We start from the raw sequence: 26,753 nt of genomic DNA on the forward strand, positions 1-26,753 counted from the left end.
GTGCATTGAGCCAGCTTTGAATCTGAGGTATCTCTGCATGTTTGTATGATTGGGACATGCAGGTATGCCTCTTTTAGGTCTAAAGTCACAAGCCAAGCCTTCTTGCCCAACATGGGCAGAAGTTGCTGTAGAGTCAACATTTTGAATTTTGGTATATCCAGAAATGTGTTTAGAATAGATAGGTCCAGTATTGATCTCCAGGTCTTGTCCTTTCTTGGTACCAAGAACAATCTTGAATAAAATCCCTGTCCCTGCTCTTGCTCTGGTACTTGTTGAATGGCCCTCAAGTCCATGAGGGATGAGACTTGCTTTTGTGCCTATGGCCAATGATGTTTTGGCAGGTCTGGCCAACCGTTTGTCCTTGGCAGGGTATGGAAGTGAAACTTGTAGCCTTGTGACACTATGTCTAGGACCCATTTGTCCTGGGTTATGTGCCAGTTTTGAGAAAAAAGTGCTAGTTTTCCCCCAAGCGGTGCTGCCAGAAGGTAAGTGCTTGGTGCAGGCAGGGGGAAGTCATTGGGACTGTTTCCTGTATGGCTGTGATTTGTCTTCTCCACATTTGGAGGTAGAAGCACCCCATTGTTTAGACCTGTACGAACCTTGGGGCTGGGATCTGCCTCTTGGGCGTCTGTATCTGCCCCTTTCTGGTCTGTCTGACACTGGAAAGGACCAATTCTTTGTAGGCCAGTGTCTGCTAAATCTTGGAGGCTGAACATGTAAGAAATCCTTAACGGTTTGCATAGATTTAGCTTTGCCCTCCATTTTCTTTAACACCAAAGTATCATGCTGTAATGGGGCATCTAATAACTTTGCTTTGACATGATCAGGCAGACTTTGTTCCTTTAACCAAGCATGCCTCCTGATGACAGAACCCGTAACAGCGGCTCTCTGCAGGAGGCCTCCAAAGAATCGAAACCACATTGCAAAGTATGCTTTCCAACTTGTTCAGCTGCATGCAATAAATCCTGCATTTCTTTGTTTTTTGCACATTCAGAATTTGTCAACATTTTCTGTTTAAGCAGTGATATAATATAATGCTGATATTTCAGCATATGAAACTGACAATTTAAAGCCCTTATAGCCAAGGTAGCGGAAGTGTAAATCTTTTTTCCCCATCTGTCCAATGCCCTAGAATCCCTGTCAGAGGGGGTATGGTTTTTTGCAGCGGAAGCCTTGACCCCTTTGGGACCCTGAGAGATAGTTTCTGGGTCAGCAGCATGGTTTTTGAAAAGGAGTTTATGAGTCGGAACCCTGTAGTACCTGTCCGGCTTAACAGGAGCTGGAGGTAAGGAGTCAGGGGTCAGACTGGACTCTGAAAATACATCATCAACAATGTCTAACACAGGTGGGACAGCTAGGGGCCTGTGTTGTGGTAGTAAAAGGAAGTCTCTGAGCCTTTTCTTAGATTCTGAAAAATCTTGGCTCTCCCAATGGAAATTCTCCCTCATGGTATGCAAGGTTTCCCCAAAAGAGTAATCCTCAGGAGAAGAGGCTGAAGGGATAGATTCTTCAGCATCAGAATCCTCATAGGGAGGAAGAGAGTATTCCTGATCAGAAGAGGAATCAGATGAAATGGAAATCTGATCTGAAGATTCATATTCTGTCTCTTGCCTAGGCCTTTTATCGGGTGGGGGATGGGAACCCCTGATCAAAGAAATTAAGTCTTCTGCCATTTTGAGCATCTGTTTTTTGGGCATGGAGGCCTGTCCATGAGGCTGTTGTACTTGTTTCTTTGTCTTTGCCTTTGAAGCTGAAGTCGTTTTAATGTATAATTGAGTTGGTCTGAAAACACCCTCAGAAGCCGATGCCTGCTCAGCGGCTCTGGACCCATCTGAGGGAATAGTCTCTGAAGGTCCAATACCTTGAGCTTCCAGCAACCTAGGCGACTCCACGTGGGAGTCAGTAACGGCCTGCAGGTCTAAGGTAGCAGGCGTCAGGGGCTGCGAAGGTGCCTCACTGAGAACCGGTGACTGGCTTAGAAGAAGCCTTGTCTGTTTTGGACCTCGGATGCCTGTGTTTTTCTTTTTCTTTGCATTTCTTGTGAATTCTGGTAGTCGGATGGCTATCCGACGACATCGTATAATTAAATCTTCTGCCAAAATAGTGTAATGCAAAATCGTACCGACGCTTAAGTGCGTTGGTTAAATCTAGCACAAAACCGACAACTGGCAACGTCGTGGTCAGGGCCTAGGCAAGGAATACAGTAAGAATGAAAGCCCTTATGAGGTATTTGCTTTCCACAAGAAATACAATTATTAACTTTTTCTGACATCGGTCTGGAGCAAGAAAAAAGTTTCCCCAATGGGGTATTTAGCTTTTAATGAAGACTTCGAATTTGAAATTCAAACACGAAAATCTCAGGAGTCGGCCGACCGGCACTTGTGAACTGCTTATGCTTTGGGCACCGCACGGCAAGAAAGACTGAAGAAAATGGCGTTGGCTGCATCTTTTATACCCCTGGCGCACTGACGTCAGGGAAGAGGCGACAGCAACCGACGCCGGACCTAGACTTTGGAATTCAGGCCGACTGAGGGTAGCCTGGCAGCAGGATAACCCAAGTGTAATGAGTGCAACAGTGAATACACTCGAACATCTATATTTATAGTAAGTGAAACACGAAGAACATCCATATCTGTCAAGGCCAGTAGGGGGCAATGAGGATCATTTTGCTTTCTGTACGAGTTTCGGTATCATGGGAAACTGAGGAAAGGCATAAAGAAGTCCCTGAGGCCAATTGTGGACTAGAGCGTCTCTGGTATGTGACCTGGAAGAAGGGAGTAGGAGTTGCTGCATTTGCTGTTGAAAGGGGTGGCAAAAAGATCGCAAGGCTGTCTCCATTTGCGGAAGATAAGATCCGCAACTTCCTGATTCAGAGACCACCCGTGAGGCATGAGGATAGCTCTGCTGAGCCTGTCCACTATGACGCTAGATCTCCCAGAGATATGCGTCGCAATCAGAAAACATTGGGAGGAAATCGCCCACTGCCAAAGTCTGAGTGCTTCTCGACACAGGGGGTAGGATCTGGTTCCGCCCTGCTTGTTGATGTACCACACCACTGACATGTTATCTGTTTGAATTGCAATGGTACCGGATGGAAAAGAGTCTTGAAGGGCTTGCAACGCTAGGAGCATGGCTCTCATTTCTAGGACATTTATGTGCAGATGGTACTCATGAGGTTGCCAAGTGCCTTGGACTGTCCTGCCCAGATAATGCCCCCCCCCACCCTATCAGGGAGGCATCTGTAGTCACTGTGGCTACCGGAGGGGGCTGTATGAAAGGTCTGCCTCGAGTCACTAGTGGGGAGACCATCCACCAAGAAAGGTGCCTTTTGCATGCTTCCATGATCAGGATCATGTGAGACATGGGTAGCTCCTGGAAAGACCACTGCGTGAAAAGAAGCCACTGAAGAATTCTTATGTGGAAATGCGCTAATGGAAGTAGAAGAATGGCAGCTGCCATGGAGCCCAGAGTTTGAAGGACATACCTGACTTGGATCCTTTTGCTTTGCATTAGGATTTGCACTTGTTGACGGATTGTGGACACTCTTTCCAGTGGTAACCTTGCTAACATTTCCCTTGTGTTTAATTCTGCTCCTATGTAAGTGATAGATTCACAGGGCAACAAGGCAGATTTTTCAAAATTTATTGTGATACCTGGCTGGGTGCAAGATGTGATTGTATAATCCCGCGCTTGTAAGAGTTGATGCCTGGTGGTAGCAGTGAGGAGCCAGTCATCTAAGTATGGAAACACCTGGAATCCTTGACGTCTCAGGTGAGCCGTGACCACTGCCATGCATTTGGTGAATACCCTGGGGGCTGTGGTGAGACCAAAGGGCAGAGCTCTGAACTGGTAATGACTGGCCCCCACCCGAAAGTGAAGAAATCTCCTGGAGTGTCTGTCCATCTTGATATGGTAGTATGCATCCTGAAGAACTATCGAGCACATCCAATTGTCCTGACCCAGGAAGGGTAGAATGGACTGTAGTGTGACCATCCGAAACTTTGTTCTTTTTTACAGATTTGTTTAGTCTGCTGAGATCCAGAATATGTTTCCAGTCCCCTGTCTTTCTTGGTACCAAAAAGAACCTTGAGTAAGTTCCGGATCCGTGCTGGTCTGCGGGGACTTCCTGAATGGCTCTTTTTCTAGCAGTTTTGAAACTTCTATTACTGCTTGCTCCTTCAGATTGGGTGGAACATCTGGAAGGGCCTTCTTTGACTGTAAGGGGGGTTGATAGAAGGGGATTTTGTAACCTCCGGATATAAATGGACAATACCCATCTGTCTCTTGTTAAATTTTGCCAGGCTTTTGGGTACAGCGAAAGTCTTCCACTGACTGGCTGCAAAGGTGAGCAGCTGGGCAACACTTCAGGAATGCTGGAAGGGCTTGTCAGAGAAGGATTCTCTGTTGCCCTGGTTCTGTGGACCCCCCTCTGCCACGAGGGCGGCATCTATTATTGTTGTTTCCCCCTCTGCCTCTGGAGGAAAAATCACTACATGTGTCACGCAAGGCTCAGAGATTTTCAGAACCACATCTTCCCACTCTTCTGAACCTTGGGGTACAGTCTAGAGGAAGTGGAAAAACGCACTCCCACGGTTGAGAGAGTCTTGCCTTCTTGCTCACACCTAGTCAACGTGTTTTTCACCTGTAGCCCAAAAAGAAAGGAGCCGTCAAAGGGGGTATTGGTGAAGGACGCTCGAAAGGGTTCCGCAAAGTGACAGCCATATCCAAGCATGCCTCCTGAGAGCCACACCTGTGCCCGCGGCTCTACTCACTCCATCGGCTGCATAGGAAATGAGCCTCATGGAGGAGTTAACTACAGAATTAAGAGTCGCTAGCTGGGAAGCTACTTTGGCTTGTACTCCCTCAGCTGTAGGATCTTGAAGGGTATCTCCAAGCTCTTTAAGGAGATCCCTTTGAAGGCGAGTAAAATGATAGATAGTTCAGGGACCTCATGGAGAAGGTCGCTGAAGCAAAAGTACAGTTTTGTACCTACCATAAATGTAGATGTTCGAGGATCCACATTGCTGCAGTCCTAACTATTGGGTAGTCCGCTGTCCAGTCGGCCCGAATACCAAAGTATATGGCTGACGTCGGTCAGGGCGCATTAGACTGACGTCAGTACGTCAGGGTACTAATGCGCATGACCGACGTCATATCCTCAGTCTTTTCTTGCCCCAGATGTCAGAAGACCCTAAAAAGACAAGGCCCAATATACCTGCACCAAAAATATGTACAAAATTATCAGCATATAACCTCACCTACACAACCACCCCTAAACACAGAGGGGAAGGAGGGAGGGTAAATTGGACTGCAGCAATGTGGATCCTCGAACATCTACATTTATGGTAGGTACAAAACTGTACTATGTTCTTCATTCCACATTGCTGCAGTCCTAACTATTGGGTAGAATCCCAAAGCAGAGGTAAGGGAGGCTGGCAAATCATAAAGAAGCAGGAGCTGACAACATGCCTTGCAAAATAGCTGTGGCAAAACCAGCCCTAGACTTAGAGTAGAGAGGAAGGTGATAATGCTTAGAGAAAGTATGCACTGAACTCCAAGTAGCTGCCTCCAAAATATCCTTAGTTGCCACCCCTTAGAAATGCTGTTGAAGTGGCAGTAGCCCTAGTGGAATGAGGCCTAATCCCAGCTGGAATCTCCTTGCCATGATGGGAATAACAAAATGCAATGCAAAAGCCAATCCACCTAGAAATAGTTTGTTTTGACACAGGCTTGCCCTCTTGAACTCAAAGCAAAAGAAACAAACAACTGCTGAGACTGCCTAAAATCCTTAGTCCTGCTTAAATAATAACGCAATTGCCTGTGTACATCTAAAGTGTGCAAAATCTTTTCCCCTTTATTTTGGGGATCTGCAAAAAACGTAGGCAAATGAATAGTTTGGTTTAAAGCCACACTAGAAACCACTTTAGGCATAAAGGAAGGATTAGTACGTAATGATACCCTATCCTTATGGAAAATCAAAAAGGGCTCAACTGCCATAAGGGCCTGCAACTCAGACACCCTTCATGCAGAAGTAATAGCCAACAGAAAAGCAGTCTTCCATGACAAGTATTTCAATTCAGCAGTAGCCGCAGGCTCAAAAGGTTGTAGAGTAAGTTTTTCCAACACAAAATTGAGATCCCAAGCAGGAGTAGGAGCTCTACGCGGGGGTCTTATATTCTTTGCCCCTCTAAGAAACTGCTTGAACAAAGGATGCGAAAACAATGGTGGGTCACAATCATAGTGAGCTGAAATTGCTGCAGCATGAATCTTAATGGAAGAGAAGGACAAACCTTTGTCCAATAACTCAGTAAGATATTGAAGAGCCACACTCAAATTAGGCTCAGAAATCTCCAAATTCTTTGCTGTACTCCAAAATAAAAATCTCTGCCATTTTTCTGCGTACACTTTCCTTGTACTAGGTCTTCTAGCTTCCATAATCACATTTAAAACTTGTTGAGGAAGTTGAGACCTGCTGTGTTTCAACACAGAATATGCCAGGCTGTTAGATGAAGAGAGTGAAGCTTGACATTGAGCAGATGACCGTCCTTCTGAGATAACAGATGTGGAATCAAAGGTAAAGGCCATGGAGGCTTCCTTACCAGACTCCTTAGTAGTGGGTACCAGTGTTGCGAGGCCAATCTGGAGCTATTAAAATCATCCTTGGCTTGTCTTGTCTGACCTTTAAGAGCACCTTTGGAAGAAGAGGCAGAGGTGGAAAGGCATACACATGAAGATTTTTCCAACTGAAAGAAAGAGCATCCACTTTCCAAGCTGTGTGATGAAACCCCTTTGTGCAAAACTTTGGCAGCTGGTGGTTTAGTGGAGAAGCGAACAGATCTATGTCTGGAGTTCCCCATGACACTGTCAATGTCTGAAATACATGAAGATCCAGTTTCCACTCGTGGGGATCCATGATTTGTCTGCTTAACACATCTGCTAAGGAGTTCTGTGCTCGGCAGAAACCTTGCCTGAAGAGTTAGTTGCAAGCTGAGCAGTCTCCCATAAAATCATTGCTTGCCTGCATAGAGGATAAGAATGTGTTCCCCTTGTTTGTTGATGTACCACATGACAGTTGTGTTGTCTGTTAGAATCAACACCTGCCCTGGAAGAAGTAACTCCTTGAAAGCCATTAATGCAAACTGGACTGCTAACATCTCCTTCATGTTGATATGTAGATGCTGTAGTCTGGCAGGCCACTTGTCTTGTATCCACTTTCCATTTAGATGAGCTCCCCAAGCAATGTCCGAGGCATCTGTCGTTAAAATCTGACTCGCCTCTGGCCGGGTCACAGAGAGTCCCTTGTTTAGGTGACATTCCTGAGCCCACCACAAAAATTCTTTTTGAAGGCAAGGTATTATTTGAATGACAGTATCCAAATCCTGGCAGTGCTGTGTCCATACATTTTGAGATACCATTGTAGCTTCCTCATATGCAGTTTGGCATTGGGAAGCACCAGAATACAAGATGCCATGAACCCTAATGCTTGAAGGACTGTCCTTGCAGTCAGCACGGACTGATGAGATAGTTGATGGAAGTAAAGTGATAGACTCTTTTGTTTGTCCGGGGTTAAAAGGCCATCTGGGCTGCTGTATTCAGTCTCACACCCAGAAAGCACATGTCTTGAGAGGGTACTAGACTGGACTTTATTTCGTTCACAGAATACCCTAGGCATCTTAGCACTGCTATAACATATTCCAGATGCTGTAGAAGGTCTTCCTTTTCTTGAGCCAGAATCAGGCAGTCGTCCAAGTAAGGATAGATTTGAATTCCTTTTAGCCTGAAGTAAGCTATCACTGGAGCCAGAACCTTTGTGAATACTCTGGGCGCAGTAGATAAGCCAAAGGGCAATGCAGAGAACTGATAATGAGAATCTCCAGCTCAAACGCAGATACTTCCTGCAACTTAGTCTTATAGGCACATGAAGGTAAGCTTCCTTGAGATCTAAAGTTACCATCCAGTGATCTTTGCCCAGAAGAGGTAAAAGCTGTTGTAACGTCAACATCTTGAACTTGGGAATGTCCAGATAAGTGTTGAGGATAGATAAATCCAAAATTGGTCTCCACGTGTTCCCCTTCTTTGGTACTAGGAACAGGCGAGAATAAAATCCTAGGCCCCTTTCTGATACAGGGACTGGCTGAATGGCCCCTATTTGGAGTAACAGAGAAATTTGCTTGTGAGCCTCTTTCCTTTGTGGAGGAGGAACGTCTGGCATGCCTTTGAAAGGGGCAATGTATGGAAATAAAACCTGTAACCGTGGTGAATGATATCCAACACCCATCTGTCCTGAGTAATTAAATCCCAATTTTCTTTGAAAAGAGACAGTCTTCCTCCCAAAGGAGCCGCCAGGCGAGAATCTACTGGCAGCTGAAAAGGCAGGTCATTGGGTCTGTTTACGAAAGGACTGACCCCTGCCCTCACCAGAAGTCTGAGCAGGTGAACTCCTGTTCTAGGCCTAAAGAACCTTGAGCTCTGCCCCTACCACGTCTAGACCTACCCCTAGACTGGGAATCATAAGCAGGATATGTCCATCCCTTAGTAGGCCAATTTCTACTAAACTTTGGTGGCTGCACCTGCAAAAATCTTTAACAGTTTGCATAGACTTAGCTTTGTCCTCCATTTTCTTTAAAACTGCTTCCACAGGCGAACCAAACAACACATCAGACTGTAAAGGAGCATCCAAAATCCTTGTCTTAACATGCTCAGCTAAATTCTGATCCCTCAACCAGGCATGCCTGCGAAGAACAGAACTAGTGGCAGCCACCCTCGAGGAGGCCTGTACAGCATCAAAACCACATTGCAAAGAATGCTTACCCACTTGTTCAGACACATGAACTAAATCCAGCAACTCTTTACACTCAATACCTTCCGCCAAAGCATCCACCTTAGATTTCAATTGTGAAAGGAGATAATTTTGATATTTTAGCATGTGAAACTGACAATTCAACGCCTCATGGCTAAAGTGGAAGAAGTATACACTTTCTTTCCCCATCTATCCAAAGCCCTTGCCTCTTTATCAGTGGGAACAGGGTTTTTAACAACAGAGGCCTTAACACCTTTAGGTCCCTGAGAAACAGTTTCGGGTCTGCCCTAGGACTCTTAAAAGATACTTATGAGCTTCAGGCACCCTATAGTACCTATCAGGTTTAACAGGAGCAGGAGGCAAAGAATCAGGGTTCAGGAAGCCTCTGCAAAACATCTTCCACCACATTCAACACAGGAGGTATAGCTAAGGGCCTATGCTGGGGTAAAAACAAGAATTCCCTAAGCCTTTTCCTGGAATCAGAGTAATCTTGGCCTTCCCATTTAAAGTGCTCCCTCATGGAATGCAGAGTCTCTGAAAATGAGAAATCCTCAGGAGGAGAAGCTGTAGGAGTGGAATCATCCACATCAGAATCAGAATAAGGAGGATACTCCTGCAAGTCTTCCGCAGAAGACTCAGAAGCCTCTGAACACTGTTCAAAACTCTCAAACTCAGGTTCCACCCTAGGCCTTTTATCAGGAGGGGGCATAGAACCTCTAATCAGAGTAATCAAATCTTCTGCCATTTTAAGCATATGTTTCTTAGGCACAGAACCTGAAGTGCTAGGAGAAGCCCCCACTGAAGCTAAACTTGGCCTACCTCTCAAAGAAGTTTTGGAAACAGAAGGAGAGGCTCTAATTACCTTGGGAAGAGAGGGAAGAACAGTTACCTGAGAAGCCCCCTCAGCCTGGCCTACCTCCTGAGAAGGCACATCCTGCAACAGTAAAGTCTCTGCCTGAGACTCCAAAGAAACTCCTGGCAAAACCTCTGGCTCCACTGAGCCTTCTAAAGAACCGGCGTCCGGGACTGCGGTTCATCAACCCTAGGCTTCGCTGTTTTGTCCTTGCGCTTTTGACGAAGCGGCCGGAGCATCCGGCGGCATTTTATAATTACAACACTTTCTAAACACTAACCTGGCATAGTCTAACCTTTTTTTAATAGTGTCTTTGTTAAATCTAGCACAAGAGCGCATCCAACAACGCCGTGCTCAGGCCCTAAACAAGGTATACACAAGGTATGGTAATCCCTATGAGGTATCTGTTTCCCACAAGAAATACAGTTATTCACTTTTTCTGACATCCGGTTAAATACTGAGGCAAGAAAAAAACAAAATGTTCTTGAACGGGCTACTTAGCCAACTTTGATTCGGTCTGAAACTCCGACTTCAGAAAATTTCAGAACGCCAACCTGCACTCGCAAAACTGCTTCTGCATCGGACCATGCGGCAAAAAAGACTGAGGATATGACGTCGGTCATGCGCATTAGTACCCTGACGTACTGACGTCAGTCTAATGCGCCCTGACCGACGTCAGCCATATACTTTGGTATTCGGGCCGACTGGACAGCGGACTACCCAATAGATAGGACTGCAGCAATGTGGAATGAAGAACATCATCATAATTTCAGCATTCTTGCTTTGTGTCTATCCCAGTATTGACAGTTACATTCCATGATAATATGGACAGAGTATGGCAGAATATCACTCCCATATGTAGTTTTTTTAAAATACATCTTCCCCATTTGTTAGCTTATATGCACATACTTATGTTCTGGCAGGCTGATTTCTTATACAGTTGATTCTCATCTGCACAAACAAAAATAATAGATTTTCAAAACTCCCACTCACTTTTAACTTACAACAAAAACACAAAACTATGTACATTTTCAAAAGCAAGTTTATCCTTTCAGACAAAAGCAGCTACCCTAAATCTAGAGCTGCACCCACTGGCATTACTTATTGTAGCATGCATGTTACAGTACAGTTTTGCACCTACCATAAATGTAGATGTTCGAGTGCTAATACAGCTGCAGTAATCACAGATGGGTTCTCTGCCGTCAGGCGGGTCCTCGGTCGGCCGAATTCCAAAGTCTAGGTCCGGCGTCGGTTGTTGTCGCTTTCTCTCCTGACGTCAGTGAGGCCGGAGTATATAAGACACAGCCGACGGCATGTTCTTCAGTCTTTCTTGCCCCAGATGTCAGGTGCCCCCAGAAGGAAGGCAATACCTAAATTATATATATATATACATGCAATGCAATATAATCCAAAATCAGTAGTTGCAAGCAAATAAACCATAGAAGGATAACCCGGTCAGGTTGTATGAAGAGGGGGTTAGGCCCCATGCCTTTACCAAGAGGGGAAGGAGGGAGGGAAACCTGTACTGCAGCTGTATTAGCACTCTAACATCTACATTTATGGTAGGTACAAAACTGTACTATGTTCATCGTGCATACAGCTGCAGTAATCACAGATGGGTAGAATCCCAAAGCTACGTACAGGGTGGTAGGTACTAGGTGGAACTGGGATGAGCCAGAATGCCCTGCAACACAGCAGTGGCAAAGCCTGCTCTAGTTTTGGAATATAAAGGCAGGTGGTAGTGTTTTGTGAAGGTATGTACAGAACTCCAAGTGGCTGCCTCCAAAATATCTTTGGTAGGAACTCCTCTGAGGAAAGCTGTAAAGGTAGCTGTGGCCCTGGTGGAGTGGGATCTGATGCCTGTAGGGACAGATTTCCCATGATAGGAATAACAAAACCGTATGCAGTGGCCTATCCACTTTGAAATTGTCTGCTTGGTAACTGGCTTCCCTTGAGCCCCTACAGCATAGGACACAAAAAGTTGTTGTGATTTCCTGAAGGACTTTGTTCTGTCCAAATAAAAACGCAGCTGCCTATGGATGTCTAATGAGTGTAGCAGCCTTTCCCCTTTGTTTTGAGGATTGGGGTAAAAGGTAGGCAAGTGTATGGCTTGATTTAAAGCTACCCTGGATACCACTTTAGGCATAAATGACGGGTTGGTACGAAGGGAACCCCTGTCCTGATGGAAGATGAGAAAGGGCTGCACCGCCATGAGGGCCTGTAGTTCCGAAACCCTACGAGCTGAAGTGATGGCCAGAAGGAAGGCTGTTTTCCAGGACAAATATTGCAAATCTGTTGAGGCAGCTGGTTCAAAAGGAGGCAATGTTAATTTTTCTAGAATGTAATTAAGATCCCAGGCTGGTATTGGTTGTTTTCTTGGGGGTCTTATATTCTTAGCCCCTCTGAGGAACTGTCGTAAGAGTGGGTGAGAAAATAAAGGTGGATCCGTGTTGGATTCTGCAGAAATGGCTGAGGCATGGATTTTTATGGAGGAAAATGAAAGTCCACTGTTCAGCAGCTCAGCTAGATACTGTAATACCGGAGGCAAATTCAGTTTTCTAGGGTCCTGGCCTTTTTTCTCATTCCAAGAGCAAAACCGTTTCCATTTTGCGGAGTAAGTCTTTCTAGTAGATGGCCTTCTGGCCTCCAAAATGACATCCTGCACCTCCTTGGAGAGTAGGGCCTGTTGTGGTGTTAAGGAATTTTCCATGCAGCGAGATTGAGTGTTTTCAGCTGACTGTGAAGAGTTTTGTAGCTGTGCTGAGTCAGCAGAAGAGGCATTAGAGGTAGGGACCAGGGAGGAGTATGTGTTAGGCTCCTCAGGAGTAGGTACCAGTGTTGCCTTGGCCAATCTGGAGCAATCAGTATCATCTTCGGTCTGTCTGCTCTTGCTTTCAAGAGCACCTTGGGCAGAAGAGGCAGAGGTGGGAAAGCGTAAACTGTCCATGCTGTCCAACTGAATGAAAGGGAGTCCACTCTCCAGGCCTTTGGATGAAAGGTCCTTGAACAAAACATTTCCAATTGATGATTCCTGTGGGAGGCAAAAAGATCTATGTCTGGCTTCCCCCACGCTTGGATTATCTCTGTAAACACCTGAGGATGCAACTTCCATTCGTGTGGATCTGTCATATTTCTGCTTAGATTGTCTGCCAGCGTGTTTTCCAATCCTGGCAAGTACTGTGCTTGAAGTTCGATTTGCCATTCCAGAGCCAAGTTCCAAAGAGTCATGGCTAGTCTGCACAAGGGGTATGAATGTGTTCCTCCTTGTTTGTTTATGTACCACATTACTGTGGTGTTGTCGGTTCTTATTAGTAATTGTCCCGGATGCAGGAGGTCCTTGAAAGCTGTAATTGCATTTATTACTGCTAGCATTTCTTTTTGATTGATGTGAAGGTGCTTTTCCTTTTGGGACCATTTGCCCTGAATGCACCTGTCTGTCATGTGCGCCCCCCAGGCGTAATCTGAGGCGTCTGTTGTGATGACTTGATTTGCTTGAGGCTTGCAGAATGGGAGACCTGTGTTTGCTTGACATGCTTGGGCCCACCATCGGAATTCCTTTTGCAAACATGGAATTATTGGTATTATTGTTTCCAAACTGTGACTGTGTTGAGACCATAGGTTTTTTAGGTACCATTGAAGTTTCCTCATATGCAACTTTGCACATGGGATTAAAAGAATGCAAGATGCCATGAAGCCCAGAGCCTGCAGGATTTTCCTTGCAGTAAGCCTGGTACATTTTGCTAGTATTTTGAAGTACTGATTTAGTTGCCCCTGTTTTTCTGGCGTAAGATAGGCCATCTGGGTGTTTGTGTCCAAGTTGGCACCCAGGAAAGTTATTTTCTGAGCTGGTGTTAGCCTGGATTTCTCTTTGTTGATTGTGTATCGCAGAGAATGCAGTAACCGTGTTACATAAGCCAGATGTTCCAGAAGTATGTGCTTGCTCTCCGCTTGGATCAGGCAGTCATCCAAATAAGGGTAAATTTGTATCCCTTGAAGTCTGCAGTAGGCAATCACTGATGCCAGGCATTTTGTGAATACTCTGGGCGCAGTAGATAAGCCAAAGGGCAATGCAGAGAATTGATAGTGGATTGAACCTGCAAGAAATCTGAGGTATCTTCTGCAGCTTTGTCTGATTGGGACATGCAGGTATGCCTCCTTGAGGTCCAATGTTACCAGCCAAAACTCCTTGCCCAGCATGGGAAGAAGCTGCTGTAAAGTGAGCATCTTGAATTTTAGTGCAGTAAAAATGTGTTTAGGATGGATAAGTCCAAAATGGGTCTCCAGTCGGTTCCTTTCCTTGGTACCAGAAAAAGTCTGGAATAAAAACCTTGACCTTGTTCGTGAGTAGGTACCTCTTGAATAGCTCTCATGTCTATGAGCTTTGAAATTTGTAGTTGTGCCTCTGCCCTTTGATTGTGTGGCAGGTTTGGCATGCCTCTCATTTTGGAAGAGTGTGGAATTGAAATTTGTAGCCTCTGTTTATAACGTCCAGGATCCATTTGTCTGTTGTGACAATATGCCAATTTCTTGTAAATAATGCCAGCTTTCCTCCCAAGGGTGCTGCCAGCTGAGACTTGCTTGGCATGGAAATGAGGGAGTCATTGGGTTTGTTTCCTGTATTGTTGTGCACTGTCTTCGCCACCTCTTGGTGCTGGAGTTTGCCATTGTCTGCCTCTATATGATCCTTGTGATTGCCCTCTGCCCCTTGTGCGTCTGTATCTACCTCTTTGGGGCTTGTCAGTGGCTGGAAAGGACCAGTTTTTTGAAGGCCAATTTCTGCTAAAACGTGGTGGTTGGACCTGTAGAAAAGCTTTGACAGTTTGCATAGATTTTGCTTTTTCTTCCATTTTCCGTAATATCTCCTCAGCATTAGTAACAAACAGCACATCCTTTTGTAAAGGAGCATCTAGAAGTTTAGCTTTCACATGATCAGGCAAGCTTTGTTCCCTAAGCCAGGCATGTCTACGAATGACTGATCCTGTAGCAGTAGCTCTACTTGAGGCCTCTAGGGCATCATAGCCACATTGTAAGGTGTGTTTACCCACTTGCTCTGCACTATGCATCATATCCTGCAACTCCTTCAAATCTGGTTGTTCAGGTTGAGACATTTTATTCCTTAATTGTGATAACAGGAACTGTTGATATTTAAGCATATGAAACTGACCATTTAATGCCCTCATGGCTAGGGTGGCCGAAGTATATACCTTTTTTCCCCACCTTTCTAAGGATCTTGACTCTCTTTCGGCAGGAAGTGGATTCGTAGCAGTAGAGGCCTTCAATCCCTTGGGGCCTTGAGAAATGGTTTCAGGGCATTATGGCTTTTGTAGAGAAATTGGTGAGAGTTAGGAACTCTGTAGTACCTATCAGGTTTGACTGGTGCAGGAGGCAGGGAATCCGGGTTAAGGCAAGCCTCCGAATAAACATCATCAAGTATGTCCAAGACAGGAGGTATCGCCAGAGGTCTGTGTTGAGGTAACAAAAGAAATTCCCTAAGTCTTTTCTTGGAATCGGAAAAGTCTTGGCCTTCCCAATGGAAGTGTTCCCTCAAGGTGTGCAAGGTTTCCCCAAAGGAAAAATCCTCAGGCGGAGATACAGAAGGAATGAACTGCTCTGCATCCGAATCTTCAAAAGGGGAGTAAGAGTGTTCCTCTACATTAGAATGTTCTGATAAAATGGAGCCCTGATCAGAAGAGGGAGAATCTTCCTCCACTCTGGGTCTCTTGTCTGGAGGGGGCTGAGAACCCCTGATAAGAGTAATTAAATCCTCAGCCATTTAAAGCATCTGCTTTTTAGGCATGGGGCCTGGAGATGGGCCCTGTGCAACAGGCCTCTTGGGATGCCTGGCTGATTTGGATTTAGTAAAGGCCTTAATAGAAAAGGAAGATGAGGGTCTAAAGACACCATGGGTGGAAGTGGACCTGTCCACATTAGGAGGCTCAACACTCACAATGGCTTCAGTGGTTGTAGTCTGGGAAAGGGCCGAGGTTACCTGCGGTCTTGGTTACAGAAGACACCACCAAAGGAGTGTTGTCGGTAGTCAGGGACTGCAAAGGCGTCTCGCTGAGAACCGGACCACGTGTAGCCGGTTTTGGCATGGTGTCGGTGGGGACCGCGGGCCTCGCGTGTCGGTCCTTGTCCTTGCGTTTTTTGGACAAAACGGTAGTCGGAGTCTCCGACGACATTTTATAATCAAAGGCTTTACCAAAAAAGTGTTGGGCGAACTCCGCCCGACGCTTAATAGTGCGTTTATTGAAAGTAGCGCAAAAGCGACAGCCCGAGACGTCGTGGTCTGGGCCTAAACAAGGTATGCAGAGGGAATGGAAATCCTTATGCGGTATTTGCTTCCCACAAGAAATACAATTATTAACTTTTTCTGACATCGGTCTGAGGCAAGAAAAGATTCCCCAACGGGGTACTTAGCTTTAATGAAGACTTCGGTTTCCAATTTTTCGTAATTCAGGAGCTGGCCGACAGGCACTTGCGAACTGCTTCTGCTTCGGGGACCGCGCGGCAAAAAAGACTGAAGAACATGGCGTTGGCTGTGTCTTATATACTCCGGCCTCACTGACGTCAGGAGAGAAAGCGACAACAACCGACGCCGGACCTAGACTTTGGAATTCGGCCGACCGAGGACCCGCCTGACGGCAGAAAACCCATCTGTGATTACTGCAGCTGTATGCACGATGAACATAGCCTATATTCCCAATTATCTATTAATTTCTTACCCCTTTTCCCCTCCCAGATGTGAAAAACTTGCATACTTCCAGTAAACATGAAATTTTAGCCACAAGAAAAAAGTGCACTGGCTACCTTTAAATAAACTAACTTGTGCATGGTTATATTAAGTGCACTAAAATACTAAGGCTGCTCTGGAGACAACTACTTGTATTACATTTTCACTCCCCATAGTCTCAAACCATTTATTTTTCACTGGAATGTTGGCCAACGAACTTTAAAATGTTAATTACACTGCACCTTGTACATTTCACTCAGCATACACTGTTCAGACCTCTTTGGATTAACTGCTTGTACCAGTAGACAGCTCATTTCCACGTAAAAGTTGGTAATACAACTAAAGACTTTGCAGATTCAAAAAAGAATCTTTGTAAATTTCAGTAAGAAAAATTGCTTTCTTGCTCATCCATCAGTGGCAACTCTCAAAACTCACTTTTAAAATACCTCCAACATCCCACTATATAAAACTGATTTATAAAAAAGCAATCTGTGCCACAAAATGTTTACACAAATATTAACAAAAATAGTTTTCCTTACATTTTCCTTCTTCAGTCCTTCAACATCCTTTAAATATTAAGAACAAAATGGGATATATCCTTTACAGTTCAGTCAACAAAATTCCAGTCAATCTCAAACTTCTTGAAAAGTCATACTAAAAATGTCTTATTTCCATAGCTAATGGGATTGATGCTTTATAGTAATTTTATTCACTAATTAAATAATGTTGCTGGTCGTCTTTCCAATCATTTTTACTTCTGAACACCAGTCCTTGGTGTGTGTGTGTGTGTGTGTGTGTGTGTGTGTGTGTGTGTGTGTGTGTGTGTGTGTGTGTTTGTAACTTATGCATTTGCCTTTGGAGCAATGGAAAATGTTTCACAGGCAAAGTCTCCTTGTGGACTTTGTTACTGTAAGAAAATGATGAAAGAGCCCCAGGACATTTGTTGGCTAAACTTTTACTTCTTCCTTAACCTAACCTGATGCCAAAAAATCTTTAATCCTTTATGAAAAACTGTGAATACAGCAGCTTGAATTTCACATACTATTGGGATAAACTTATTTCTCTTTTGCATGCTGTATAGTGAATAACCATTTTCCACAAACACTGACTTCCCTAATCTGCATTCCTTTTCCTTTCTTCCACAGTTTTGTTACATTTGCATCTTTACAATTATAGGTCTTTGATGACTTATGCACAGATTTGGAGCATACACACACTGTTCTCTAATATTAACATATCCTGCTGTGGAACACCAGTCCATGTACTTAATTACAATTGTCAACCCCCTTTCTCTTTTTACATAGGGTCAGTGTGTCACATCAACATTAGTCAATTTTTAAAAGCTCTTAAGCCTCATGCTCAACCAGCCATTTCTTTATTTTGACCTCTGATTTTTGCAATTAAATTAGTTCTGATTAGCTAGTTAAAAGCTTCCTCTGGTTTCCTCCAGCATTCTGCTATTTAGGTTCATAGGTTCATAGGTTCATACTAGGCTATCTGCCCGAGGGCATTTACAAGCCTAGCCCATAGTTTTGTGGCTTACGCCACCCCTTTAGTATGGGGAACTATACCCATTATTTTGCTGTGCCTCTGTTGAGCAGTGACACTGAGGTAATCCCTGGGGTATATCTGCGATCTCACATCCATTGGTCAAGATTTCTCTTGAACAAGGCCAGCGAGGTGCTCTGCCTCACATATACCGGGATTTTATTCCACAGCATAGGGAGTCTTTGGGTGATGAATCTATCCCTCCAGCGTCCTATTAATAGCCGTGTCGAGGTTTAAGTCTCCGCCCTTGTGGCTCTGACGGATCTAGATTTTTGAGGTGAAGCATATTCATCAAATCTGGGTTTGACATGGCCTTGTATGTTAGGCAAAGGTCACCTCTGAGCAAGCGGTGGCGACTGAATAGAGCTGGAGTTCTTTCAGTCGGGCAGCATAGGACAGATGTTTGAGACCCTTTATCCTTTTGGTGAGGAACTTTGTGGCCTCTCCAGCTGCTGCAAGTGTCGGGTCAGATACATTCGAATGGGGCATTGTACTCAATCATTGGTCTGATGAGTGATGAGTATAGGGAGACTATGACCTCCCTTGATCTAGATGAGAATCCCTTCATGATAAGGTGGGCAATGTAGAAGGTCTTCCTAACTACTTTAGCTACATGGGTGTCGAATGACAGACTACTATCAACCTGGGTCCCCAGGTCCCTGATAACTTCTTCTATGCTCAGTGGATTGCCACCTATTTGGTAGCTAGGGGTAACCTTGTTTTTCCCGAAGGGTATGACTATGCATTTTTGGCATTTAACTTTAGGCCATGGCTCTGGCACCAGTTATCCGTTTCTGTGAGACCCTTCTGAAGGATATCTGTGTCAGATGTGTTTTCTACTATGGCCCAGTTTGCAGTCATCTGCAAACTTTGTCAGCCATAACCCTCCTGTGTTTGCTTGTACTTGGAAAAGTAGATGCCAAACAAGAGTGGGCCCAGGACTGAGCCCTGTGGTACACCACTTGTGACAGGCTTTGAGTCTGACATGGCGCCAGCAACTCTGACCCTGTGGGTTCTGTCACCCAGCCAGTTTGCAACCCATCTTGTGATGTATGGGTTAACATTTAAGCTGATGAGTTTTTCAATGATACCCGAGTGGGGTATTGTATCGAAGGCCTTCGCCAGATCGAGGTAGGCTGTATGGACTGCCTTTCCCTCATCAATGGCTTTGGTGACTGTTTGAAAAAGTCAACCAAGTTTAGAAGGCATGATCTGCCTTTGACAAAGCCAAACTGGGATGGATCCAAAGTCTGCAAATTCCTATGTCTTTATTTATGAGGTCCATTATGATCCTCTCCATGGCTTTGCAGATAAGGCTTGTCAAGCTAATGGGCGGTAATTTCCAGGGTCGGTGGAGGCACCGCCTTTGTGAAGTGGGACCACAGTTGCAGTGCGCCACTCCTGGAGTGCGTATCCAGAGGTAAGACTATGATTAAACAGCTGTCCTAGCTGTGGGTTTAATTCCTCATTGAGTTCGTGGAGCACACAGCCGGGGACACCATCAGGTCCCATGGATGCTGTGTTTTTGCTTTGGAGAGAGCAGTTCTCACTTGGGCGTTGGAGATGTTTGGGGGCTGCAATCGCTTGGTATAGATATCTCTCCTTTTGGGGAGGGGGAGAAGTTTGCACTGAACCTGTCAGCCAGTATGTTGGCAATGTCTGTAGGATCAGTAATCTTCACATCATTTTGAACTAGTTCTGAGCATATCTGGGAGGTTCCTCCCAGGTTTCTAACATAGCTAAAGAAGGCCTTATGATTGTCTTTTGAGTCTTTAGCTATTTTTCTCTCAAAATTTGCTTTGGATGATTTTATGAGAGCTCTTAGTTTTTACTTATAGTGATCAAGGGTGTCTTACCTTTTAAGGATTTTGCTCTATCTTGTAGTAGCTTCCTCCTTTTGTTGTAGAGTTTGTTTATGGCTGGGGTCCACCAGACTGGACGCTTGCCTTTGGTACAAAGAGTCTTTGTTTTGCTTGGGATTGCCTTATCCATGCAGTCCTGCAGGTGCTGGTAGAAGGCATTTGTAAGTGATTCAGCGGCTTGAGTACTGTTTTCCGCATTTCGGGGCCTTAAAGGAGACCACACTAGTCTTTAGAAGTGTGAAGTCGGCTTCGAGAAGTTCTTTACTGTGGTCTTTTTATTTCAGGTGGGGTGGGATGAGGACCTCCAGCGAGATTAGTTTGTGATCTGATCTCACCAGTGAGGGGTATACTTCCGGTGTTGAACATTGTGCTCCCATGTTCGTGATGATGAGATCAAGTATGTTTTCTCCTCTTGTGGGGATGGTGACTAGTTGATCCATGGCATTTGAGTTTATGAATTCCAGGAACTTTTGGGCTAGGGTGTTTGGGCTTGAGTAGTGTTCCCAGTCTATATTAGGGTAATTGAAGTCACCTAGTATGATGGTGTTTGGTGATACATTTATCCTCTAGTGTTTTCAGGAAGGCCATGTGAGGTTCCTGAGTTTGTGAGGGTGGCCTGTAACATGCTACAATTTGCAGAGCAGTCTTGCCTATGGTTAATTGCACCTGGATGGTCTCCGATGCATCGTGCGTTGCCACCAGTCTTGAGGTGTGGGTGTCTTTGATGAATATGGATACCCCTCCTTTCTTGGTATTGTCCGGATTTTGGGGCCGGAACGCATGATAAGAGGTAAAACCTGATAGTGCTGGGGTGCTCTCAGGAGCCTTGAACCAGGTTTCTGTCACTGCACAGACATCGATGTTCTCCATACTGAGAAGGGCCTCGAGTGCGTGCATTTTGAGATTTAGACTTCTGGCATTGAGCAGCATTACCCTTAGTTTTTCCTTTTTGTGTTCTAGGGTGGTAGGTTTAGAATTTGAGCCTTGCCTAAAAAAGGCACTATGGGGGTGGCAAGAGCCTTTGCCAATATCCGGAATCCCAGGGGTGACAGGTGCAAGCCGTCCTTTGCGAAGCAGCGTGGCTTGTCCAGCATGTCATCCCAGGCAGACAGACATTGGATCCCCTTTGAATGACACCAGAGTTTAAGCCAATTGTTAAAGCTGATTGACATTGGATCCCCTTTGAATGACACCAGAGTTTAAGCCAATTGTTAAAGCTATTTGACTATTTCTTCACCTTTCATGTACTTTATAGATACCTCTGACTGCATATGATTTTTTCCTCTGAATAAGTGGAAGCCATCTCCTGTACCAAAGCTTAATTTTTCTCAATGGCTGCAAGATTAGTTTTTTCCCTCCTCTTTCTTGTTGATTTTCTTCAACATTCTCCAAATTCTTCGCTGCTGGTATTTATGCAAAGTAATTACTAGCCAGTAAGAGAATGTTACCTAAGTTGACAGCTTTTACATTTTTAAAAAAAAAAAAAAAAAAATGTTTTCAGTGTTCACACCGGGATAGACCTAATCAACCTGCTGATCAGTGTGCAGCCATCCTGGAACAAGGAGTTGCTTGCCCTAAAGTACAGATTCCTTTTCAGAAAGCATGCTGATTAAATATCTCATGGAGGCTGAAACGCATTTCCAGTGTCTATGATGTTTATACAGTATTCTGACAAATATACAGATGTGTGTGCTCCCCAACAGGGCTGAACTGGAGACTTTGCCAGATGGAACCAACTGTTTACAGAATGTGGATAAGCACATGCATTTATGTATATATTCATCAATTTACACTAATGCAATTTTATAGGAAATGATTTGATTTTTGTAAGGGTCATTCATGTGATGATGAATCACATGACGATGTGTTTTTAAATAGCAGCTTTTTATTAGCAACGTTTATTCTGAAGTCAATGTTTTCGCAAGTAAGAAAGCACTTAACAGGTTAGTATTTTGGTTTCTTGCATAACTAAGTGGTGTTTATGATGTTATTAATTTATATTCACACACCGTTTTCCTCATGGCTCCCAGTATAAAGTCACTTAACATCCAGGTGCTACAATCCAAATAAGATGGATTCCATGTAGGCCAAGTTAAAAATTCTCCCATGCAGTTTAGTTATTCCTAAAAAGGAAATGTACTTTTGAGGACAGCCTTAAGAACAAAAAAATTCTTATCAGAATTCTGACAGGAAAGAGACTATCTGCATCATGCTGAAACATTCCTTTTCAGTAAATAAGGCAGGGTAAGGAATTCTATAAAGCTCTCTTGCAAAAGTATTGCACTCAAATGAGGAATAAAATAAAAATGAAATCAAGTCAGCTGCAACAATGGTGGGCCTAGCTTGATTGTGCAGTGCTTGAAGTTCAGTGCTCACACACTGTAATCCACAGATCTCATGTGGAAACGGAAGACCAACATAAGTATCAGCAAGGTTCTAGCAGAATGGAGAATTTACAATTTTAGTACTTCAGAAAATGACTTCATACCACTGCTTGTGTAAATTATTAGATTAGTAGTAGTCACTGCATATTTAAAGCAGGAATTGGTGGCTTTAGGTTTTTACAGTTTTTTTTTTCTTTGAGAATTTAGCTTTGATAAATTTTACCATTTTAATCTACCTGTTTCTTACCCGACTTCCTGGTCACCATTTCTTAATATAAAAGGGAGTAACCAAACAAAATATGTAGAGAGACACTTTACCTGGGGTATACAATTAGGCAGCAGTCTACTATAGGCTAGTCTCATTTTGCCCTTAAGTTTTTTTCCCTCTGTGCCTGTGGACTATTATGCCCTACAGTCAGACATGGCCCATTCATTCCCCCATACTAGGGATACCACCAAAAAGCCATCACTCAAGAGTATTAATGAAGTCCAACCTAGGTGGGGAATGTGCGATCCACATGAAAGTGGAGGCCTACTAGATCCTCCCCACTTGAGTGCATGCTTCTGCATATCAATGGTAAAGGTTACCAACAGACGATGCCTTGGTGAGCCTAATGTTGCACCCCAAGCCTTGCATAAACATGGCTATCCCTTCTCAGAGGGATCAAAGCAGAAGGCTGCTGGTTCCTGTCCACTCATGCCAACCCAAGTCACCTGGGTCGTAGCCATTGCTTTATCCCTCTGTACCAATGCAGCTGGCTTAGTATGACTTATTATTTTGATGGAACATCTCTAAATAAAATCAACTAATGTTTAACTAGCATGAAATACTATGCAGCATGATATACCTCAACAATGATGTAGGGTATATGAAGCACTGACTGTGGAAAGAATGGCTGAAGAAACTTCCTACATAGGTGTGCATTAACTGCTAAGGTTCCACGGGACACTTATGCCAGAGCAGCAGTGATCTTCATAGGGACAAAGGCACAGTTAACAAAAACTCTGATCAGGAAAGAAGAGCATATACATGTGTAAATCCAAAGATTATCCACCTGTTACATTAACCTTCCTAAAGACCTCACTCAACTTTCATCTTAAATCTTATGAAAATGTTTAAAAGTAAACCTGGACAGTAAGCATGCCACTTTTTAACATTTTATTCAAAAAGCCAGAGTAAAAACAGTACAATTTCATCCAAGGACGATACTTACCTTTAGCATAGCATCTAATATAGCAGCATCTCCATGTTTCAATACTGTTACATATACCTAAAAGAAAATAAAAGCCATTGAATACTCCACTATTTCAAAACAGTACAAGTGCACACACACAAAAATTGATACAGCTGAATAAAGGAATACATATCTTTTCTACATCTGGTAATAAAATAGAAATATACCAGCACATGACTTCTGTCTTCCTAGTAAACATTTTTAGAACCTTTTTGCCTAGCCTGCCTAGAAAATACGAGTTTTGATTTCAGTGGTGTCACACTTGTAATTGGCAATATGCTCAAAATGGCTTTTAAAATCTGAAATTCTAACAATACAATCAGCTTGCCCGATGGTGCAGAAGAATAAACTCCCGACATCTGGCCAAACAACTCAAGTCTGATTAGCTGCTCTGATGCTTGAAAGAAGCAAGCAGGGATGATGGGCATGCCCATTCTGGTGGGGCTACAAGTAGGGAGGATGGGGCTAAAAGCAGGGAGGATGGACATACCCATCCTGGTGGGGTGTGGCTACTTACAGATTGTAGCAGTTTTTTGGAGGAAGGTCCACGGCCACAAGCTGTGGATGTGCGTATGGTGCATCAAGCAGACAAATGATAGTAGCCTTTACTGAGCAAGTGTACAGCAGTGTGCGCTTCCACAGAGGAAGGAATTTTGGCCCTTGTGGTGATGCAGGTCACACATCCACCACTACCTGCTCATGTGAGGGATTAGACTAATGAACAGAAATACCACTGCTAGGATTTCAGTGAGGAAATAAGCAAGCTTCATGGCTGACTATGACATCTCCCCCCAAGCTGGTGCTCTAGTGGAGCTGTGCAGACCCTCCCCAACAAGGAACAAAGGGATGAAAAGGGGTAAGGCTCAATGGTTGGCAAGTAAAGGGTCAAAAACCATATAGATATATAAAAGATTCTAGCCATCCTGCTGACGCAACAGCAGGATATCGGTCTACTTTACTGGTGACAAGTAGAAACAGCAGCCCAGCTGAAAAGGAAACAGATTCACACTTGCATCTTATACACGGATTCCAGATAGCTACTGATATAGCCTAGCTAACATAAGCCTAACACACACAAAAATAACTGACTGCCTTGAACAAGAAGATTCATACTACAGATCCCAAGGTGAATTTATGCCCATCTATTAAGTCATCAAACTTGGTCTTAAAACTAATACTGTGGAGGAGGAAGGAAGTCAGCAATTGATAAGCATCCTTCCTCTTGGGAAGGAATTTTTGGATGTTTGCGGCTGCAAAAATGAAGGTCATTGTCAACATTATTGCTACTAAGACAGACTGTTACATGCAGATGCTCAAGACAGACCAAGCAGAAACATGCGCAAACGTCCACTGGGCACATACATATTCTCAAAGTCAGTAACAGTACCTAGCACTAGCAAATAAAAGTCTCCTGTCAAAAGTGTGAAACTCAGAACCTTCTAATGGTTCTATGGCCTCCAGTAGAGGGATACACACAGAAATGAATGGACAGTATAGAGATGATTAGTCTTCTGCATAGCGAAGGATCAAATAATACATAATGGAAGCATTCTTACATAATTAACTGATCTAAGAGGGGAACCCCTCCTTGGTGGATACTTTGACTGGATTCATCCTCTACACCAGCTACAATTTTGAACTCTCTTTGGAAAAACTGTATGCATACACCCTCTGCTGCTGTTTGCCTTGATGTAATGCACTTATCCTCCAAGCCTGATAATTTGACCCCCAATCCCTATCAAGCAAGTCCTGCAGTTCAAAACATACAGATAATATAGTACCCTAAATGCTAAAAGCAAAGTAAAAGTAAATTGCCACGCCTAAAGGAAATTCCCAACAGCTACATGCTGAATGGAGGGGCTTTCCAGGAAGATAGGGATGGCAAAAGTTATATGTGCTTGTCAGGGAAAGTTCCTTTCTCTCACATAACCATCGTACACCTAACATCAATGATCCTTTCTTGATGGCTCTATGTCTGTACTGAATGATAGTCAGTAAATCCACTAGGATGAAAAAAGCAAGTAGATAGCACAGGGATCAAGGTTTAAAGATGGAGTCCAAAGGTACACAAAAATCAAGGGAAGCCCAACACCTTAACCAACAGTCAGGACAACAACACTTGTTAATGGTACGCACAGACGGCTTGCAGGGAAGACATTTTCTAAGCAAGCACAGGCAGCAGCATTCCTCCAGTGCAGTGGTCTTTGACTGCAATATTTTCCAACTGCCACTCAAACCATCAAATGGTGAAAGCAATGCGTGTGAATTCAGTCATTTGCTTGGCGAGAGGTGGAAAGGATCAGCTGTTCATTCTTGCTAAATTTATGTACCTGCTTCAGGTAAGAAGCAAACGGTGCATACTGAAGAAAGGAAGGGCTCTCCCTGCAATGTTTTTTTGCCATAGTAAAGAAAACAGGAAAATGAATGTACTGGCTCAGGGAGTATTTAAATAAAAAAATTTCAAAAGAGCACACAGGCTACTCTTAAGAGATAACCAATCTTTGCGAAAGACCAAATAAGATTCCACGTGACTGCCTGAAGCTCTTGAATCTTGAAAGAAGAAATGATGGCTGCTACAAAGAACACTTTCCAAGACATCAGCTTCCAACATGATTTAACTAGTAAGCTCAAACTAGAGAGAAGTAATCAAAAAAGTCAAATCCTACAGAGTGTGCAGGAGTTCTTCACAGGCAAATGGAGAAACTCATTTATGGAACTGCTTCATCAGCCGGACATGGGTTTCAAAACTGCATACCATAAGGTCAAAAAGGGTATAAAAAGGTGACAAAATGCTAGTAAAGCAAGTGTCATGCACATGTGTGAAATGAGTTAGGATAACCTACAGGCTAACTGACCACAAGATCAGCAGACTCTTCAATCTAAAATGAAACAAATACATCAAAAAGAGGCATAACCTAGCTGAGTGGACAGCTTTCTGGCAAGCCCTTTCACTTTCGCTGCCTAAGCAGGAGATCTCATGAAATGAAGGTCTACATTAAAAGCAAGCTTTGCAGAGGATCCTGCTGTCACCATAGTCATGGTGAAAATCCCCCCAAACCAAGAAAGTCTTCTATACTGTGGGCACCTCAGAGTCTGAAATCCCATACTTTTTGGCCCACCATGGGATAATAAAAATTAACTTTTTTTTTTTTTTCTGAAGCTGCATTGAAACATGGAGTTTGCAGCAATAAGGTACAGAGAGAAATGCATCCACTGCCTCCCCCCAATTCAGGAGTCAGAACACAAGGAGCTCCACTTCAGCCAGTTAAGAGTTATGAGCGGTCATAACCCCATCCGCAGTTTCTGTCTATGGACCCATCGACCCTGCTACAAATGGG

The 26,753-nt window shown here is 44.0% G+C and overlaps 1 protein-coding gene across 1 annotated transcript in view; it reads right to left on the reverse strand.

Moving 5' to 3' along the window:
- NPEPPS (aminopeptidase puromycin sensitive) overlaps positions 1-26,753 on the reverse strand; it is a 1,948,381-nt gene that overhangs the window by 492,366 nt on the left and 1,429,262 nt on the right. Inside the window, exon 22 of the mRNA XM_044054968.1 lies at positions 23,395-23,451. Within this exon, the coding sequence (XP_043910903.1) occupies positions 23,395-23,451 (57 nt within the window). The remainder of the gene's footprint in view (positions 1-23,394; positions 23,452-26,753) is intronic.

The sequence above is a fragment of the Protopterus annectens genome, chromosome 13.part0 (genome assembly GCF_019279795.1).
Source record: "Protopterus annectens isolate FY-2018-M chromosome 13.part0, PAN1.0, whole genome shotgun sequence".
Classification (NCBI taxonomy): domain Eukaryota; kingdom Metazoa; phylum Chordata; order Ceratodontiformes; family Protopteridae; genus Protopterus; species Protopterus annectens.